Source organism: Astyanax mexicanus, chromosome 20 (assembly GCF_023375975.1).
Source record: "Astyanax mexicanus isolate ESR-SI-001 chromosome 20, AstMex3_surface, whole genome shotgun sequence".
In the NCBI taxonomy this organism is placed as follows: domain Eukaryota; kingdom Metazoa; phylum Chordata; class Actinopteri; order Characiformes; family Acestrorhamphidae; genus Astyanax; species Astyanax mexicanus.
Window position 1 is genome coordinate 31,700,166 of NC_064427.1, and position 18,249 is coordinate 31,718,414.

The 18,249-nt window shown below is 38.1% G+C and overlaps 1 protein-coding gene across 30 annotated transcripts in view; it reads left to right on the forward strand.

The window, feature by feature from the left end:
- dlg2 (discs, large homolog 2 (Drosophila)) overlaps positions 1–18,249 on the forward strand; it is a 440,002-nt gene that overhangs the window by 409,690 nt on the left and 12,063 nt on the right. For 24 of the 30 annotated variants that reach the window (XM_049468833.1, XM_049468835.1, XM_049468843.1 and 21 more), the window contains 3 exons: positions 8,905–9,081; positions 10,347–10,422; positions 15,141–15,240. In XM_049468833.1, the coding sequence (XP_049324790.1) occupies positions 8,905–9,081; positions 10,347–10,422; positions 15,141–15,240 (353 nt within the window). Of the gene's footprint in view, positions 1–8,904; positions 9,082–10,346; positions 10,423–15,140; positions 15,241–15,566; positions 15,613–18,249 lie in introns of all 30 variants that reach the window. The other 6 variants (XM_049468837.1, XM_049468844.1, XM_049468840.1 and 3 more) reach the window with 1 other exon arrangement.

Here is an 18,249-nt window from a genome sequence, read left to right on the forward strand (position 1 = left end):
GTGCAGACTGGATGTCAAGCACTGAAAGCTGTACACGTTCTAGTGGGAGTAGGCCAATGCTAATACTGCTGCACCCAGCCTTAGTGCTGGAGAAACTTTGCTAAAAAAAACTCACCGGTAAACAAAATATTGGAAATCTGAACTTACTGTAAATAAACGGAAGGACATTACTCACCCAGAAAAAAAAAAAAAACGAGTTCAGCCTGCTAAACATGAGTAAATGAGTGAGTTCCAAGCCTGGGACGTGTTTGCCTTGCATCTTTAATCCTTTATGCTCTATGCTATAATAATTTAATAACTTTAAATTTGATTGATAACTACATGAAAAGCAATGCAAAGTGACTTAGTTGTTCATAATAATAATGATAACAGTAGTGCAAACAAAAAGGAATCACTGGTGCTTCAGAGGATGCCTCTGCATATTGGTTTGGCAATGCTTTTGAGAGCTTCTTTTACAGCAAAAAAATTAATCGTCATTAATCGCATTGATATGATTCAGACGCATCTCCTTATTTGGTTCTTCATGCTTACTCTGTACCTCTCAAGTTTCAACCAAGCACCAGATCGTTTTCCACACACATTCTACCAAAACTTCTCCTTACTTGTATGCATGTAATAAAGACCACAACCAAAGCCAGAACACTGAATCAGCTCCTTACTCACTGATTCTGCTGAGGCTTAAACTGCACACTGCTACAACACACAATCAATACTGTGCACAGAAATGTATTGCTTTGCTTTCTTTCAGTAGGCTTTTTTTTTCAGGTTTTAACCTGTTCAAATGATATAATCAATGAGTAGGAGGGTTTTAAATGCTTTTAAATAAGAATGTAACAGAAGTGTTGCAAGGGGAAGTTCAGTGGGTTCAGATTAGTGTATATATAGACAATGATTCCTTGTGTGTGAATCAGTTCTTGGTATTAAAATGTGCTTTAAAGACATTAAAGACACGGTTCAGTTGAAACCTGGGCAGAAGTATCAGAGAGTAGGTTGAGAGTAGGAGTAGATTTTTCCTCAGTTCTTCTTTACGCCTGATTCACTTTAGACTTCCTGTCTTTATTTAGCCTTTATGAAACTTTATACATCTGCAGATAGACCATTAAAAACAAGACATTTTGATCTGTGAGGTTGATGCTGCAGTTGGGCAGATCTAGGTTCAGCAACAGTATGTTCTGAAAGAATGAGGTCAGCTGAATATACTGAATATAGACCAGTTTATTCCATCAATGGATTTTTTCTTCCCTGATGACACGGCCATATTCCAAGATGACAATGCCAGGATTGCAGAATGCAGAATGGGTCTGGCAACCCACACCAGTATTCACCCATGCTATCTACACTTCACGGTTGCCATGCCAACCTGCCTGTCTCTGTAAGGCGACGAGAGTTAGCATATTTTGTGTGTGTGAGAGAGAGAGAGAGAGAGAGAGAGAGAGATAGAGGGAGAATGAGGTCATAATTGTGAAGGTCTTGACTTGCTGTAAGTTCATAATAATGATGATGATGCAGCAGGATTAGCAGACTTCAGACCACACAGGCTTTCCTGACCTCAATATGAAAAGCTGAGCATCTCTCAGATGTTCTCAACAGCGTTCATTCTCCAGAAATGAAAAACAGAACATACAGTAAAACATAAAGGTGAACCATATGTCTGTTGACTTCGATCAAAAGTGAGGAAACAGTGGTGTCTATGCAAAGAATTGAATTGCCAATGGATTTAAAATATTGATCTACAGTGCAGATGGCATGTTACACATTCATGGAAATGTTATGAACATTGATTAAGCTTTGAATTCATGGGCTTGATATTGATTCATCAGAAAAACAATGTAGAAGGAAACTAACAACATGCAATAATCAAATACAGCACAATTTCTAAAGCGGTTCAGAAGCCTCAGAGAAGTGTGCAGTGGAACTCCAGAGCACTGTGTTCACTGAGTATTCAAAATTTACAAGTGAGGTACTGTTTGCATTTCAGTGAACCAAACCCTAATCTGCTACGGGAAACATGGGGGTGTTATCTACTATGCTATAGCACATACTGATTTGCCGTATGTAGTTAGTTAACTATTGCCCTGTTTTTCCACCAGGCAAAATGTAGTTTTAACCATTTGGCCACAGTTGTCCACCAAGCTCTGTTTTTCCTCTAAGCAAAATTTAGTTTGTCTACTTTTGCCTCTGGTTTTCCACTAACAAAATGTAGTTTGTCTTCTTTTATCTCTGTTTTTTCACTTAGCAAAATTTAGTTTGTCTACTTTTCACCAAGCAACATTTAGTTTGCCTACATTCGGCTCTGGTTTTCCACCAAGCACAAATTAGTTTGTCTATTTTTGGTTCTGATTTTCCACTAAGCAAAATTTAGTTTGTCTCTTTCTGGCCGTGGTCTTCCACTGAGCAAAATTTTGTTTGTCTGCTTTTGGCTTTGGTTTTCCTCTAAGTAAAATGTATTTTGTCTTCTTTTGGTTCTGGGTTTTAGTAAGCAAAATGTAGTTTGTCTACTTTTGCCTCTGGTTTTCCACCAAGCAAAATTTAATTTGTCTCCTTTTCATCAAGCAACATTTAGTTTGTCTATTTATCATCAAGCAAAGTAGTTTGTCTGTTTCTGGCCGTGGTCTTCCACTAAACAAAATGTAGTTTGTTTATTTCAGGCGGTGGTCTTCCACCAAGCAAAATGTAGTTTGTTTATTTCGGGCGGTGGTCTTCCACCAAACAACATGACGTTTGTCTTCTTTTGGCTCCGGTTTTCCACCAAGCAAAATGTAGTTTGTCTATTTCTGGCTGTGGTCTTCCACCAAACAAAAAGTAGTATGTAGTATTTTGGCTGGTTTTCCACTAAGCAAACTGTAGTTTTTGTTTCTCCATTTAGCCATGTAGTTTGTCATAATTTTGCCCTGGTCTTCTGGTATTGGTGCAGTAATGTATAATTGGTCTGATTAATGTGGTTTATGTTTTGCAAGTTTTTATAATACAACATAGTTAAGTTAAATCAAATTTGTCTAAATGTTTACACTGGATATTTCTGTTCATCTTTGTGTGTATTGTTGTACATACAAAAAAGCATGAAGCATATATTTACTGTATGTGTCTTTGTGTGTGTGTGCAGTTGTCAGGCCTCAGTGTCTGCGTCATGGGCTGGATCTGGGTTGTCATGGCTGCACACAGAGGCAGTACAGTTGTTTTTGTTTTCTCAGGCCTGTGATGAAGGTACTGGTGAAGATGCTGGTGAACCTGTACATTGTACATTGGACACAGACATTTACCTAGTTCTGATGTGTTCATCAAAAAGACAAATTTGGTTTTAATACATTTTATTTTGATTGAAATGATGTGCACATTTAAATAAAGCAAATTCAGTGCTTCACTTATTAAGCAGCAGTTTGAAAAGAGGTGATGGTTGACTTCACATGCATCTCTGGGTTCTCCTGATCTGAATCTAAGTCTGAATGAATGTGTGAAGCTAGTGTAGTAACAGCTCTGTGACTCACCAGCACCAGAAGAAGAAGAGCACTAGAAGAAACTGGGTCTGGATTGCATTGTATGAAAGTATGTAGGGCTCAGATCTTTCTTAGGTGTTTTTGTTTTTAGTTTCATTTTCCATTTTTAAACTATGACGTATAGACATTAACACGAAAGTCAAAAGTCATGGGATATATGTAATATGTACATCAATCCTTCAACATCAATTGAATAATTTTATGCCAGTTGACAGAACATGGCATGCTCATGGCAAGGTGTGGCAAATGACCTGAGTTCTAGGAAGGCTTAAGGGGGTTTAATGGGTGCCAGTTTTATTGGCCATTCCATTCCTAAGGTTATGCGTGAGACATTTAAAGGAGAACTTCAGTGTGAAATGGACTTGGGGTGTAGTGAAAGATGATAACAAGTGAAATCTGTTGTGTACCTCCAGCAGTCTGAAATACAGCACTTTTAGGTGATGCTCCCAACAGGCTTACAGTTCTAGTGATAGGGGCATATTTGTTGCCCATGCAAAGAAATCTCTATTCTTCACTTCAGGCACTAAGAACTTTGAAAGTGCACAGACTTTATATTCTAAAAGATTATTTTTGCACACAGTAGCATTGCATGGGCAACTATATGCCCCTATTGCTAGCATGGTAAGCCTTTTGAGAGAATCGTTAAAAACACTGTATTTCAGAATGCTGTGGGCCAACGGAGGTGGGCTATTCGACACAAGTTCATACTCGTTATCATGTTTCACTACAACCCAAGTCCATTTTATGCCGGAATTCTGTAATACATCAGAGAAGGCATTACCACTTACAGTTGACAGCACAGTGGGCAGTCATGATTGTGACTGGCGGGATTTGGTTAAAATTTCCATGCAAACAAGCGGCAAATGATTCTGGCACTATTCACATGAACAATATCTCTGTTTTTGATACAAATGAATGTCAAGTTGAATGAATGACAGCATTAAATCACTGTTAAATGAAAAACAAGTATTTCCTTTTTCCATTGTCGATTTTGAACAGACCAATAGAAATTCTTCAAAATGACCTGAAATAAACTCTTTTTACATTGACTTCCATTGAAAGTTTAGAAGTATTTTTCCTTCTCCTTTAAAGTTGCTGTTTTGCAGATAATTTTTGTTTTTCATTGAACAGCGACGATCATTGAAGGGGAAAATGAGCTTAAATGCAGAAAGGCATTTTTTTTCCTCAACAAAACTTGCCGTGTGCTGTTTTTCTTTTACAGACCATCTGCTAACAGACGCTTTATTTGAATGATGTTCCCGAATGAGCATACTGCTAAGATGTGATTACTTTGTTTCCTTAATTAATTTATGTTTTTTTCTTCTTCTTCTTTTTTTTTTTCAAACGTATTGTGTTTCATGACGTGTGGATGATGGCCTGGTATCTGGGGTGTCCTAATTTATTGAAGTTTTTAATGGCTGTGTGTGGGGGAGGGTATTATTTCGATAATGGCAGTGGGCGTTGGGTTTCCGGGGAGATTTGACTGCAGCGTTCAGCTCCTTGTGCTGGATCCTTCCGCTGTCTGGGTCAGAACAGAGAGACGAGCCGGATCAGAGAGGAGCTACAGAGCTGTTAGAGCAGGTCACAGCAGGCCAGCGGTTCTGAAGCCGCTCACAGCAGGAAATCAGTCACAGCTGCTTGAAGGTTCAGAGCGTGAGGGGAATTGTCAGTTTGGGCACATAGTAATAGAAATTTATGCATACCGTTACTTTAACATGTCACGCTTTTAGGGTGTTAGGTGGTATGGAGTAGATTGTCATCATCAAAGAAATGGTTGCAGAAATAGTTGCAAACAAAAGGAAGCATCAACTTGCAATTATTTTAGAAAGATAAATATTACTAAATGTGAAAATAATATTTAAAAATATAAGACTGGGGGCTCCGGGTTGTCTGGCGGTCTAAAGCGCTGCCACTATGATCAGGAGATCACTGGTTCGAGTCTCAGTCATGCAGCTTGCCATCAGCTGCCAGAGCCATGAGAGAGCACAATTGACCTTGCGCTCTCTCTGGGTGGGTAGATGGCGCCCTCTCCTCTCATCATTCCAAAGTAGTGCTGGGCGATATAACGATATCGATTTGTTTCGCGATAATTTTTCCCTCGATGACGATGATAAGCCTGTGCAATAGAATTCGATAAACATTCATTTCCATTTCCGTCTAAGTGGCGCGGCAAACAACGAAAACACAACGTGTAATCAATCCAGAAGACGCTGGAGCAAATTAATAAATAGTTAAGAAAATTGTAATAGTTATTCTCATGCATGCAACAAAAAACCCTAAAGAATAGTGGAGTATGGCCCGACACACGCAAACAACCATAGTGTTTGGACTTTGGGAATAAACGGCCGCACTGTTCAGCACGTTTTAAATAAATTTTAAGTAAATTTTAAGCACTAAATGTAATTAATTCAATTTATATTAGGACCTCGGGGCAGGTGCTGCAAAAATGTGTATGTGGGGCGCGGATTAAAGGAAGAGGTTTTTTTGCGGAGCGGTAACAGGACAAAAACACCTTAAGAATGATGTCTAAATGACTTTCCTCTAATCTAATATAATTTAACATGGTTTAAGGATATAAAATAATTTCTAAACAAACGAACTTTTTAATATTGAGCTTATGGCCCAAGTGCAAAAACACAAAATCATTTATCATTTAGATTATCTGCCTGAACGCGAGCCCGAACCCGAGCTTGAACGCCAGCCTGACTCAGGCGCTGCATGAACTCGGGCCGGTCGAGAACACCGCTTTCCTCTCAGATTAGGCGGAAGAAAATGGTCTTTTTTTTAATGTAACAAATCACACTGTGATTTTTGTGATATTTCCCCAATTACAGCTCAGCTGCGCGTTTAAAGCTCAACGCATGAATTAATCGGTGCGCTGTGCGCCGCGCGTGCTCGCGGGGGATTTGACGCGTCTGTCAAGCAAGTTAATGGACCGTTTTGGGGGCAGAGATTAAGAAGTACAGCAGGTACATCTCAGATTTGTAGTTTAATGCTCTACTAAATTACTGGCTTTAAAACTGGCTCATGATATGGTCGGTTCTGGCTGGATTTTTTCCTGCCTACAGGCTGCATTTGACGGAAAGCAGCTCCTCAGTCAGACAACAGTGTCAGCATACAAATCGTGTGCGTTTCCTACAGGACAAACCATTTAAAAGTGCAGATAAACTCATTAAAAAATCACACAGTGTCTGTCTGGCTTAAAATACTTTTAATAAGGTACAGCTTTTAAATTAATAAATCAACATTCATTAAAAATCCGTGAGAAGTTCTGTATGCTAAATGACAAGCTAAGCTAATAAGCTAATAACATTTAATAATAACAGAAAAATAGATATGAATTTGGAAAATAACCAACTAAAGTGAGCTCAAAATACAATAATAAATATAATCTAACGAATTTCAAAATATAAATTAGAAATATTGAACTTCAATATTAAATTCAACTTCAACTACAAAAAACGCAAGGACCGATAGAACATAACGAACAGAAAAAAATAAATTTGAAATTGGAAAAAAAGTTCAAAATGCTAAAAGAAATAAAACCTAACGAATTTCAGAATATAAAATCTAAATATTGCACTGCAGCAGTACAAAAGCCTAAGTGCTTAAACAAACAAACCAAAAAACAGCCTATCACAAATCATTTTTTGAGCCCGACCCAGCTGAGGAAAAGGTGGGAAATCTTTTTTTTTCCGGCTGGGTCTTGGAAAACTTTGTGGTGAATTAAAGGGGCCGAGTTGCAATTTTTGTTTTACTTTAATCAGTTTTTAATCCGTCTTTTTAAAAACAAATATTCCAATATTGGCTGCCAATCAGTGCCCAATATTCTGAGCTCAAAAAACGCTATTCGGGCCAGCCCTACTAATCTAATATAATTTAACATGGTTTAAGAATATAAAATAATTTCTAAACAAACGAAATATTTAATATTGAGCTTATAGCCCAAGTTTTTTTTTCAGTCATGGAAAATTGGAAAAAATTGGAAAAAAGCCCGAGTTCATGCAGCGCCTGAGTCAGGCTGACGTTCAAGCTCGGGTTCTGGCTCGCGTTCATGATTAATTTGTTTTTTTTAAAAACTAATATTGGAATATTCGCTACCAATTACTGCCAAATATCCGGAGCTCAAAAAATGCTATTCGGGCCAGCCCTAATAATTATGGAGATACAGAAAAAAATATTGTGATAAAACTTCCATCACTCCCTTATTCTCTCACTAATAAAAACAAACCTTTAAGTGTGACACAAAGTGATTTGATTTATATCGTGATACATATCGATATCGACTGATATGGAAAACTATATCGTGATAAGATTTTTTCCCATATCGCCCAGCTCTATTCCAAAGGGTGATGTTTGTCAGCACAAGGCATCTATCTGTGAGCTGATGTATCAGAAATGAGTCGCTGCGCTTTCCTCCGAGCGCACTGTGATGCTACTCGGAAATGCTGCATCAGCAGGAGTTTGAAAAAGGCGCAGTATGACTTCACATGTATTGGAGGAGGCATGTGCTAGTCTTCATCCTCCTGGTGTCTGGGCATCACTAATGAGTGTGTTGGGTAATTGGCTGTGTAAATTTGGGAGAAAATGGGAAAAATATTAGAAATAAAAAAAAATGTGTAACACATGGGTAACAATAAACTAAAGAATAAACTTATGGTATCTCACAATAATCCATCACCTGCAGGTTAAATATTCACACAGATTACTGCCGATTTGGGTAAAGCTTGAGTATTGATATTGGCATTTAACACATTTTCAGTCAGTTTTGGTGGTGAGTCTGGCTATGGCGTAGTATCTGTGTTGGAAGCAGTATGTGTCCTGCAGCATTGTCCTGCTGGAATAAAGCACCAGAATGTTGCAGGACCTGTTGCAGCATTGCTCAATGGCATTGTATGGCACCCCACACTATGACACCAGAACTTCTGGGCTTCTGGACGTCTTCTGAAGCTGAACATGGTGTCTCCATACACAGATTCATTGGTCATCTCCACCAATAAAAAGGCGGGACTCCTTGTTGAAGACTCTTCATGATAGTCTGGCATGACTGCCCACCAAGCTTATCTTGTCTCCTGTCAGTTGTTTCCTTCTCGGTGCGATATTCTGCGATTTTTGACGATTACACTATAGTTGATATGATAGTGACAATGTGCATTTCTCTCTCTCTCTCTCTCTCTCTATATATATATATATATATATATATATATATATATATATATATATATATATATATATATATATATATATATATTGTGTGTGTGTGTGCATTCTGCCTGCTGTTTCTCTTGGCAGGTATCACTACATGTCCTTTTAGATACATTCGACCATTACTCCCAATTTGAGTTGTCATAGCGACAGACTACTGCAATCTAGGAAGGTAGAAATGACTGTGTGTGTGTTCTCTACACAGGGCACTGTTTGACTATGAGCGGGCGAAGGACAGCGGTTTGCCCAGCCAGGGTCTCAGCTTCCGTTACGGAGACATCCTGCATGTCATTAATGCTTCTGATGACGAGTGGTGGCAGGCGAGGAGAGTCACTCCAGATGGAGATAGTGAGGAGATGGGTGTCATCCCCAGCAAGAGAAGGTACACATTACATCTGTCATAGTACTAATTTCATGACTTATGTCATGTTTGGTAAAGTTATAACTTAATAATATAAACTAGACAGCAGTAACGTATTCCTAGATATTTTATTAAGCATTTAAAAAAATATTTCGGTAACAACAAAAAAATATCTTCAAGATATGAAAACCTCTTTTACAATATGAGGTAGTCTGTGTTTTTTTAACTTCCTTAGTTCCTGATAGTTATTTCAGTAGAATATAATGATTGTTTACATTTCTGCACAAAAACTTATAATGAATTGACCAATAGAATTGCTCCAAAACATCTTTTAGATAGACTTTCACATTCCTTTCCATTTAAAGTTCAGATGGATTTTTGGAGTTTTCCTTCTCCGGTAAATTTACAATTGTGGAGATACAAGTTTTTTCTTTTTTTGACATTGACAATATGCAATGAAATTAAGTGTAAATTTGTTTTCATTATATTAGTAAAGTTATCTATTTTAATTGCAAATAAAACATGTATGGTGACCTTTTAAAATAGGGCCGATTTAAAAAGGATTTCTATTAAGTTTAAATACTTTAATAAGCACATAAATATAATGTAAAACTTTAGCTATTTCTGGATGTTTAACTGCTTTGGGGTTTTTTTTCATTAGTTAGCATGAACATATCTAATAAAATAAAACAGAAGTTCAGTTTAGTACTTAAATTAATACAGTTATTAACAGATATGTTAATGCTGACAACTGATGGAAAAGTAAGTTAAGTATCTAGAAAGATAAGACAGGCCACAGTCCTTTATAAACTATTAATAAACCCTTCATAAAGGGGCCTTTTGTTAAAGTGGTACCAAATGTACATTGTTTTAGTAAAACATTTGAACAGGGAACCTCTGTTGTAAATGTTTTTGTTCAAGTATATGATTATTAGCTTGACATGGATTTCTGTGTGTGATATAAATGTTAACTTCAGTTCATTTTAACTACATTTCAGATATTTATATTCAGAACTACATTATTGTCATAGTTGAGATATTCTCATATACCCTAAAATAGAATCATGTGGCTACCAGATACATCTTTTAGCATGTGTTTGAATTAGCCAAGCCATAAATTAGTCAAATGAACCAATTGACATATTAAAACATATGCATTCAGTATTTTATTATTAGTAGTTAACAGCTAACAGTCTTTTACTTGCAAAGTTTTAATAAAACCACAGCCTCACTCTCTCTCCCTCGCTCTCTCTCTCTCTCTCTGTCTCACTTTCTTTCACTGGCAGGGTGGAGAGGAAAGAGCGAGCTCGCCTAAAGACAGTCAAATTCAACGCAAAGCCTGGCAGTATCGACTCTAAAGGGGTGAGTACTGAATGCTGCCACTTATCTGTTGATCTGCTGGTCCTGTTTAATGAGGGAAAGATTCATCAGTGCCAATCCCCAGCTGTTTACCAGGCCGAACAAACTTTTCTCCAGCAGCTTTAGTGTCATTTCGAATAGACTACAAGAAAGCAAGTCTCTGAGTGACACCCAATTTCACATGTCACTTCCCATTCAGCCTTTCCACTCCGTCCAGTCGATCTGGTTTAAGATCAGTTCTCCTCTGCCAGCATACATTTACTTTTGCACACTGAGTTTTCCTGACGGCTGGGTACAAAAAACACACACATGTACATTCAAACTCTGCTCCAAATGTGCAGTACAGTGCGGCACACCCTGTACTTTTGAGGATCCAGCTCAGTGTGAAATTGGGCCTAAAATACATCTTTCATCTTTTCTATGTACACAGTCCAGTCAATTAACGTTTCTATGCCAATTGTCCATTTTAACAGCTTTAGTAAATTTGTAGTAATACTTTGTAGTTCTATAATTACAAACTGACATAATGATGGTGTGTTAGTAGTGTGTGTTGTGCTGGTACAAAGGAGTGGATTAGGTAGCAGTAGAAGTGCTGCTGGAGTTTTTAAACACTGTGTCCACGCAAATAGATGCTCCTACGTAAGCCCTATCCAGGCGGGATTAGTTTCTCAGGGGGTCCTAGCGTCCTTTTCTCTTTTATAGGGGTCCTCTGTGATTTTATTCCCGTCCAAATTGTCCATTTTTTATGTCCTCTTAGAAAATTACAGGCTGAATTACCTACTGTTTTCTGGATAGGGCTTTAGATGCTCTACCTTGTAGATAAAGTAAAGTAAGAGACAGAAGCTCTGAATCAGTTGCTCTGTAGTTTGTGTTGGTCATCCACTAGTCTTTCATCAGTGGGCACACACTGGGTCATGTACTCACAAAAATCTGGCCTTTACTGAACACACCACCCTACTGTGAAACATGGTGGTGGCAGCATCAGTTGTGGAGATGCTTTATTATTTTTAACAGGGATAGGGAAGAAGAAGAATGGATGGAGCTAAATAAAACAGGGCAATCCTGGAAGAAAACCTGGAAGAAGAGAGGCTGCAATAGACGTGAGACTGGGAAGGAGATTTAACTTCCGGCAAGACGATGACCCTAAACATACAGTGCTTCAGAGCTACAGTTTAGAATGGCTTAGATAAAAGAATATTAATATGGAAGAATGGCCCAGAAAAGACAAAGTCCTAACCTGAATCACATTGAACTTCTGTGGCAAGACGTGAAAACTGCTGTTCACAGACGCTCTGCATTCAACCTTGCTGAGCTTGAGCTTTTTTGCAAAGAAGAATGGGTAAAAATCTCTGTCTCTAGATGCGCAAACTGGTAGAGACATACCCCAAAGGACTTGCAGCTCTAATTGCAGCACAACATTTTGAAAACCAAGTATTATTTTTGTTCCACTTCACTTTAGTGATGTGCTACTTTGTGTTGGTTTATCACTGGTCTATCAAAAGTTTGTGGTTGCGAGGTGACAGAAAAAAGGTTTCAAGGGTATATACATATTTGCAAGCCACAGTATGCTCAGTAGACCTGATTAAAATGGATAATTGGTGTAGAAGCAAGTAGGTAGTCTAAATGTTCTGACTGGACTGTGTATGCACTATGCGCTGGCTGGCTTGTAATCAGGGCCACAGCAGTGTTCACAAACTGCATACATTTACATCCCGATTTTAGACAGTCCCTGTGTTATGTTATAAGGTATCCATAGCAACAGCTTAGCCAGGCCCCTCTGTCTCCCGCATGGTTTCTTAAGCTGCTTCTCTGTCTTTCTCTGGCAACAGCAGTGGTGCCGGTATGGGCGGAGCTCGTGAAATTGGCACTGATGAATCAATTTTTTGATTTTTGGTTTTAATGGTCTTCGACGCCAGCTGGAAAACGATCGGCATCATTTGTTACAGATTGTCGGATTATCATTTGTTTGGAAACGTGTGTAAAGTCATTACATTGAACAGTATGATGTTGTTGTAAAGCTCTGAAAGTGAATGAGTGATGTGTACGTGTAGGTTTACTGCAGTTCAAACAGGATTCAAATCACATACAGCTTATCTATGCATATATAGTCTGGAAATAAGCGTAATCTCTGTCTGGCCTTTTAATAACACACACTTTTAAGCTGATGTGCATGTTTAACAGCACACATTCTATCTTACTAAAAGCCTATTGTAGTCAAATGTAAGCTGTTCACTGCAGGAATTAACTGAAGCAATTCTACCACATATTCATATAATTACAACACTGTAATAACAGCTGCGTATTTACATGTGTACTCTATTTGATATACAGCTCTGAAAAAAAATTGAGAGCACTTCAGTTTCTGAATGAGTTTCTCTGAATTTGCTATTTATAGCTTTATGTTTGAGTAAAATTAACATTGTTGTTTTATTCTATAAACTACGGACAACATTTCTCCCAAACTCCAAATAAAATGGTTGTCATTTAGAGCATTTATTTGCAGAAAATGAGAAATGGCTGAAAGAGCTTTCAGACATCAAATAATGCAAAGAAAACAACTTTTAGAAAGAGTTCAGAAATCAATATTTGATGGAATAACCCTGGTTTTAAATCACAGTTTTCATGCATCTTGGCATGTTCTCCTCCACCAGTCTTACACACTGCTTTTGGATAAGTTTATGCCACTCCTGGTGCAAAAATTCAAGCAGTTCAGTTTGGTTTGATGGCTTGATTATATTCCAGATGTTTTCAAATTAGTCAAATCAGAGAAACTCATCATTTTTAAGCGATCTCTTATTTTTTTTCCAAATCTGTATACTGTATAATCCTACAAAAGATATAGATACCATATTTGTAGATTCACTATTACCTAAAAGTCACTAGGTAAACATACACTGCACTCGTGCTGTAAAACCATCCCAGCAAAGCAGCTGTGCAGTTTATTGTGCTGTGGTGTCGGCCCGCCGCTGTGTTAAGCCCCAAAGCCTCTCGGCGTCCTGCATGCTTGATTTCTTTATTCGAGCTCTTCTCGTGTGTTATCAGTCTATCTCAGCATGGCTCTGCTCCCCGCTGCTGCATGGCTGGAAACAAGCTTCAGGCCTCTTCTGTTCTTCATTCAATGTGTTCCGCGTTTGATCTTGTTGTTTTGATTTCTGTCCATTTGACTTGTCTGAGAAGTCGGCCGGGGCAGAGGTGTTATGGATGGCAGCGATGGTGGCGACAGATTTCCGTTCAGTGAGCTTGTCAAAGCACTGACACCCTCAGCAGTGAGATTAATGAAGTGACTGATCCATCTCAAGCTCCAGTATGAAAGCCTGCACTGCACACAAAAGCTTTTATGATTGGTATTCATTTTAAATTCGATATTCAACATGTTTTTTTTTTGTTTTTTTTTTGAAAAGTAGAAATTTCCATTGACCTGCTTTATCTCTATAAACATTGCTCGATAGCTTAATTTAGTTATTCATAATTTAGTTATTCATAAGTCACTGGACTAATCCTGACTTGCAGTCCCTCATAACTGTTGTAAAGTTGGACCAGCTCAACTTAACTTTACTAGATAATTGCAAGCAAAGCCAGATAACTATGTTTAGTCTCATTTTGCATAGCAGAGATACAGATATGGACGGAGATGTTCTTTTAATATTATATATTAATTTCTTCCACATTTGTGAACATTCTTTGAAAGCTTAAGCATACAGATGGACCAGAGCATCACCGCTCCTGGAAATCTTGGTGGCAGTTTAAGCAAACGGGACCACTGCTATGTACAGTATCAGTCAGTAATTTGGAGAAACCCATTCTCATTGAATGTATTTTTATAAGACTATAAAGAAACATATGAGGAATCATGTAGTAAACTAAAAAGTGTTCAACATATCATCTAACCAAAAGTGTTAAACAAACTTATCTGGGGTTCTGTTAACTTGTGGTTTCTGAAGCTGGAAACTGTGATAAACTTATCCTGTGCCACAGAGGTAACTCTTGGTCTTCCCAGATGAGTGCCAGTTTCATCATAACAAATTTTTTCAGATTGACTTAATTGACCATAATTTCTTAAAATATTTTTTGTCTTAATTGAGCAGTTCTTGCCATAATATGGATTACAGCATTAGTCAAATAGAGCTATTTAGTGTATATCAACTCTACCTCTTCACAACTTTACAACTGATGCTCTCAAACACATTAAGAGCGTTAAAAAAAACAAGTAATTAACTCTTGACAAGTTCAGCACAGCTGTTAATTTAAAGCCTTTCCAGGTGACTCTACCTCATAAAGCTGACTGAGAAAATGCTAATATGTGAGTATCAAGAGGTGCCTACTTTGAGGAATCTAACATTTAAAACAAATTCTGGTTTGTTGAACACAAATAAATCTAAATACTAAATAAATTCATATGTTTTCTCATAGTTTGGGTTTTTTTAGTATTATCTAACTTTTTTGTCAGTGAGTTCCTTAAAGCTGATCCAACCCTACAATAGTAAATATTGGTTAGTAGAGAATGGATATGGATACATAAATTGGATCCTGGTGCAGAATTGGAGCGTGCATTAAATCAGGCTTCAGGCTACAGGTGTGTTTTATCAGTCCCGCTATGACTGCCATCCTTTTCACCTCTCTCTGTGCAAATGTTGTTGTTTTTTTTTTTGTCAGCATGTTTGTGTGTGTATGTGACAGCATCTCGAGCCCCCTGTCTGCCCCATGCTCTCTCTCCCACACAGTCATTCAGTGACAAACGTAGAAAGAACTTCATCTTTTCACGAAAGTTCCCTTTCTACAAGAACAAGGAGCTGGACGAGCAAGATGGCAGCGACTCGGAACGTAAGTGGCTGTGCACTCATTCGCACAAGCACACACGTTTAGGATGCACCCGTATACACACAGAAACACATGCACTCACACTCATCTAGGGTAGGGTGAAAGGTATAGGAGATAGGAGCGTGGAGGGTTCTCCAGGGTTGCCAGTGTGTGCTCTGTTCTACACCCTCCCTCTAACTTTTTGGTACTGCGGCTATTCTTCTCTCCTTCTTTTTCTTCTTCTCTTTCTCTCTCTTTCTTTTTCTCTCTCTCTTTTCACTCTCTTCCCCCTCCGCCGCCTCTCTCTCTGACCCCCCCACTCCGTTTCTGTGGACGGCTGTCTGGTGTAGGACATCTCTGGAATAGGGGACGACGGGTATGGGACAAAGACGCTGAGTAAGTCTCTGCAGGAATGGTCCCGCTTTTGACTCCTCCTCCCCCCCCACAACCCCCTCCTTCAGAACCCTTTTTTTATGTTCGCCTGGGCTCTCTTTTTCTGTTGCACCAGTAAGACCTGCAGGTATGTAGGGACGGCTGGCATGGAGGTGTAGGGATCAGGAGCTGGAATGGTTGACCTTAGTCCCACATTTACCTGCATCTTAATTTCCCTTAGTATGTTTTTTGCTGTCACTCTGCATGATAATACACTAGAATCTGGATACCTGCTTATTTAACAATTGTTTTTTTTTTTTTTTTTTCCCCCACATGCACTCTGCACATATTCAATGTTTTCCAGTGTTACTGTTTGATATTAAAATGGCATTATATACACATGTTTTGGCATATATAATACATATATAATAAAAAAATGAATGGATGGCAAAATTAAAACTGTTAAACAAGTCAGAATACTCTGTGAGACATTTAGGTGGTGCTGCTAACTTGTGGGTTCTGAGGCTGATAACTGATTAACTTATTCTGTGCAGCAAAAATAATCTTGGTCTTCCTTTCCTGAGGCAGTTCTGATGAGTGCCAGTTTCATCCTAACCTTTTTGATGGTCTTTGTGACTGCACTTGAAGATACCTGCAAAAATCTTGAATTTTTTCAGACTGACTGACTTTCATTACCAGTATTTTTTTTCTTTACTTAGTTGAGTAGTTCATCAAACTACTGACCATGAAGTGCTGAGATATTGATGAAATTTATGATCTTATGATCTGATGAAATAATGACTTCCTGTCACTTGACAAGCAGGCAGTTAGACCTTTGTGTCACTCCAGAACTATGAAATCATGTGCATGTTTGTGTCCAAGAAGAAAAAGAAAGTACATTTACTATGTTTTTTTAAATAGTGTAATGTGACAGATAGCTCTGGAGTGGCGCAACAGTCTAACTGCTGCTTATCCTCTGTTACTTTCTCAGGCCTCTGTTTAAATCCTAGTAATGCCTCAGTGCTCTGTTGTCAAAAGTTTTCCAGTCTGGGGACGTCATGTGATAAGGAGAGTACTAACTTGGAGATGGAAATAAACAATAAAAAAAAAAATCAGAGGAAGCAGTTGCAGTCTAAGGGGGGGGGGGGGGGGGGTGGATAGTGGGATAGATGAGGCTGGGTGGAGAGCAGGAAATGAGGTTAGACGTAGTTAGTTTGTTAGAAGAGTTAGGAGAGTAAGTTTATGTTGACCTGAATTCATTTTCTCTGCACTATTTACAGTAAATATAAACCTATTTCCTTATAGCTGCGTTATTCATAGTGTAATTAAATAACTACATTTGTTATTTAGCTTGTGGGGCATAACATGACTTGTTTTGCAAAATGGTTTAAAAGGGGTTTAAGTAACTATAAGGCGCACCTGAAAAAAGAACTATGAAAGAACATCTATTTTCTGGTCTGTTTTCATACACAAGGTGCACCGGATTAAAAGACGCATTGTGCGACAAAAGTAGCTAGAAAAGAGACCCAACACTGTGGTTAGTGGGTAATGCTAATACTGCTCCAGCAGTGCTAGCCGGGGTTAGCAGCAGGCTACAGGCCGATGATAATAATGCTAAATGCTAAAACTGCTCGAGTCTCGGTGCTGGAGAACTAAACTGAAACTCCTGTGTAATTCTGTACTTCAGCTAAATGGCTTTACTGCTCCTTACAACCTGACTGGTAAAATTCATACATAAGATGCACCATATTATCCAGTGCACTGACGATTTTTGGGAAAATTAAAGGATTGTAAGGGCACCTTATAGTGCGAAAAATACGACCGTCAGATTTTGTAATCTGGACATCCTTGCTACAAATACAATTTTAATATTATGTGAAATACTGCATGCATTAAAATAGATATGATTTTTTTCTAGGTCCATTTGCATTGTGGGCTGTGTATGTTGTTCTAGTTTAGAGCCACAGAGATGGTGGTAAAAATAATATTGGTGTCAATTCTGTGGCTTACACACTTGTCACGTCAGTGGTAGAAAAAAAATCCAGTTGACATTACTGAGAAACCATGACAAAAAAAAGCATGTTCCGCTTTGACATGATTAACTACATAAAAAATAAAAGTTAATAGTTTTACCCTGCATTAGTTTGTAGCTACTCCCTCTTTTATTATAATTTTAAACTTCTTTTTGTTGTCGTTTGTTGTGTGGCCTAGCGTTCACATACAGTACTGTGCAAAAGTTTTAGGCACCAAAGCCTAACACAATATGAGTGTTTTTACCTGAACAGTAAAACGTAACCAGAAATTCTCATTAAACTAAACTAAATTAAACTAAGTATATTATATCCTGTGAGCCAAGCTGAAAACCAAAGTGTAGTTCTAGATTTCTCCTGGATGATTTCCCTCAGCCAGCATGTGTATATGTTCAGTTCCGTCAGCAGCTCACCTGATTTACCAAATTTACCAATTTACCAAATCGTGTTGATATATAATGAGAACTAGAAATAACTCTATTAAACTCAGATGAGGAGAGAATAAGAGATGTTTTAAGGAAAACAGGGCTGTTAAAGCTCTGCTTTTTGTAAAATTGCTGTTTGTATTTATTGTAATGCTAGTGTTTTACTGAGCTAATAAACACTTACTTCACAGATAAGACATATGTTC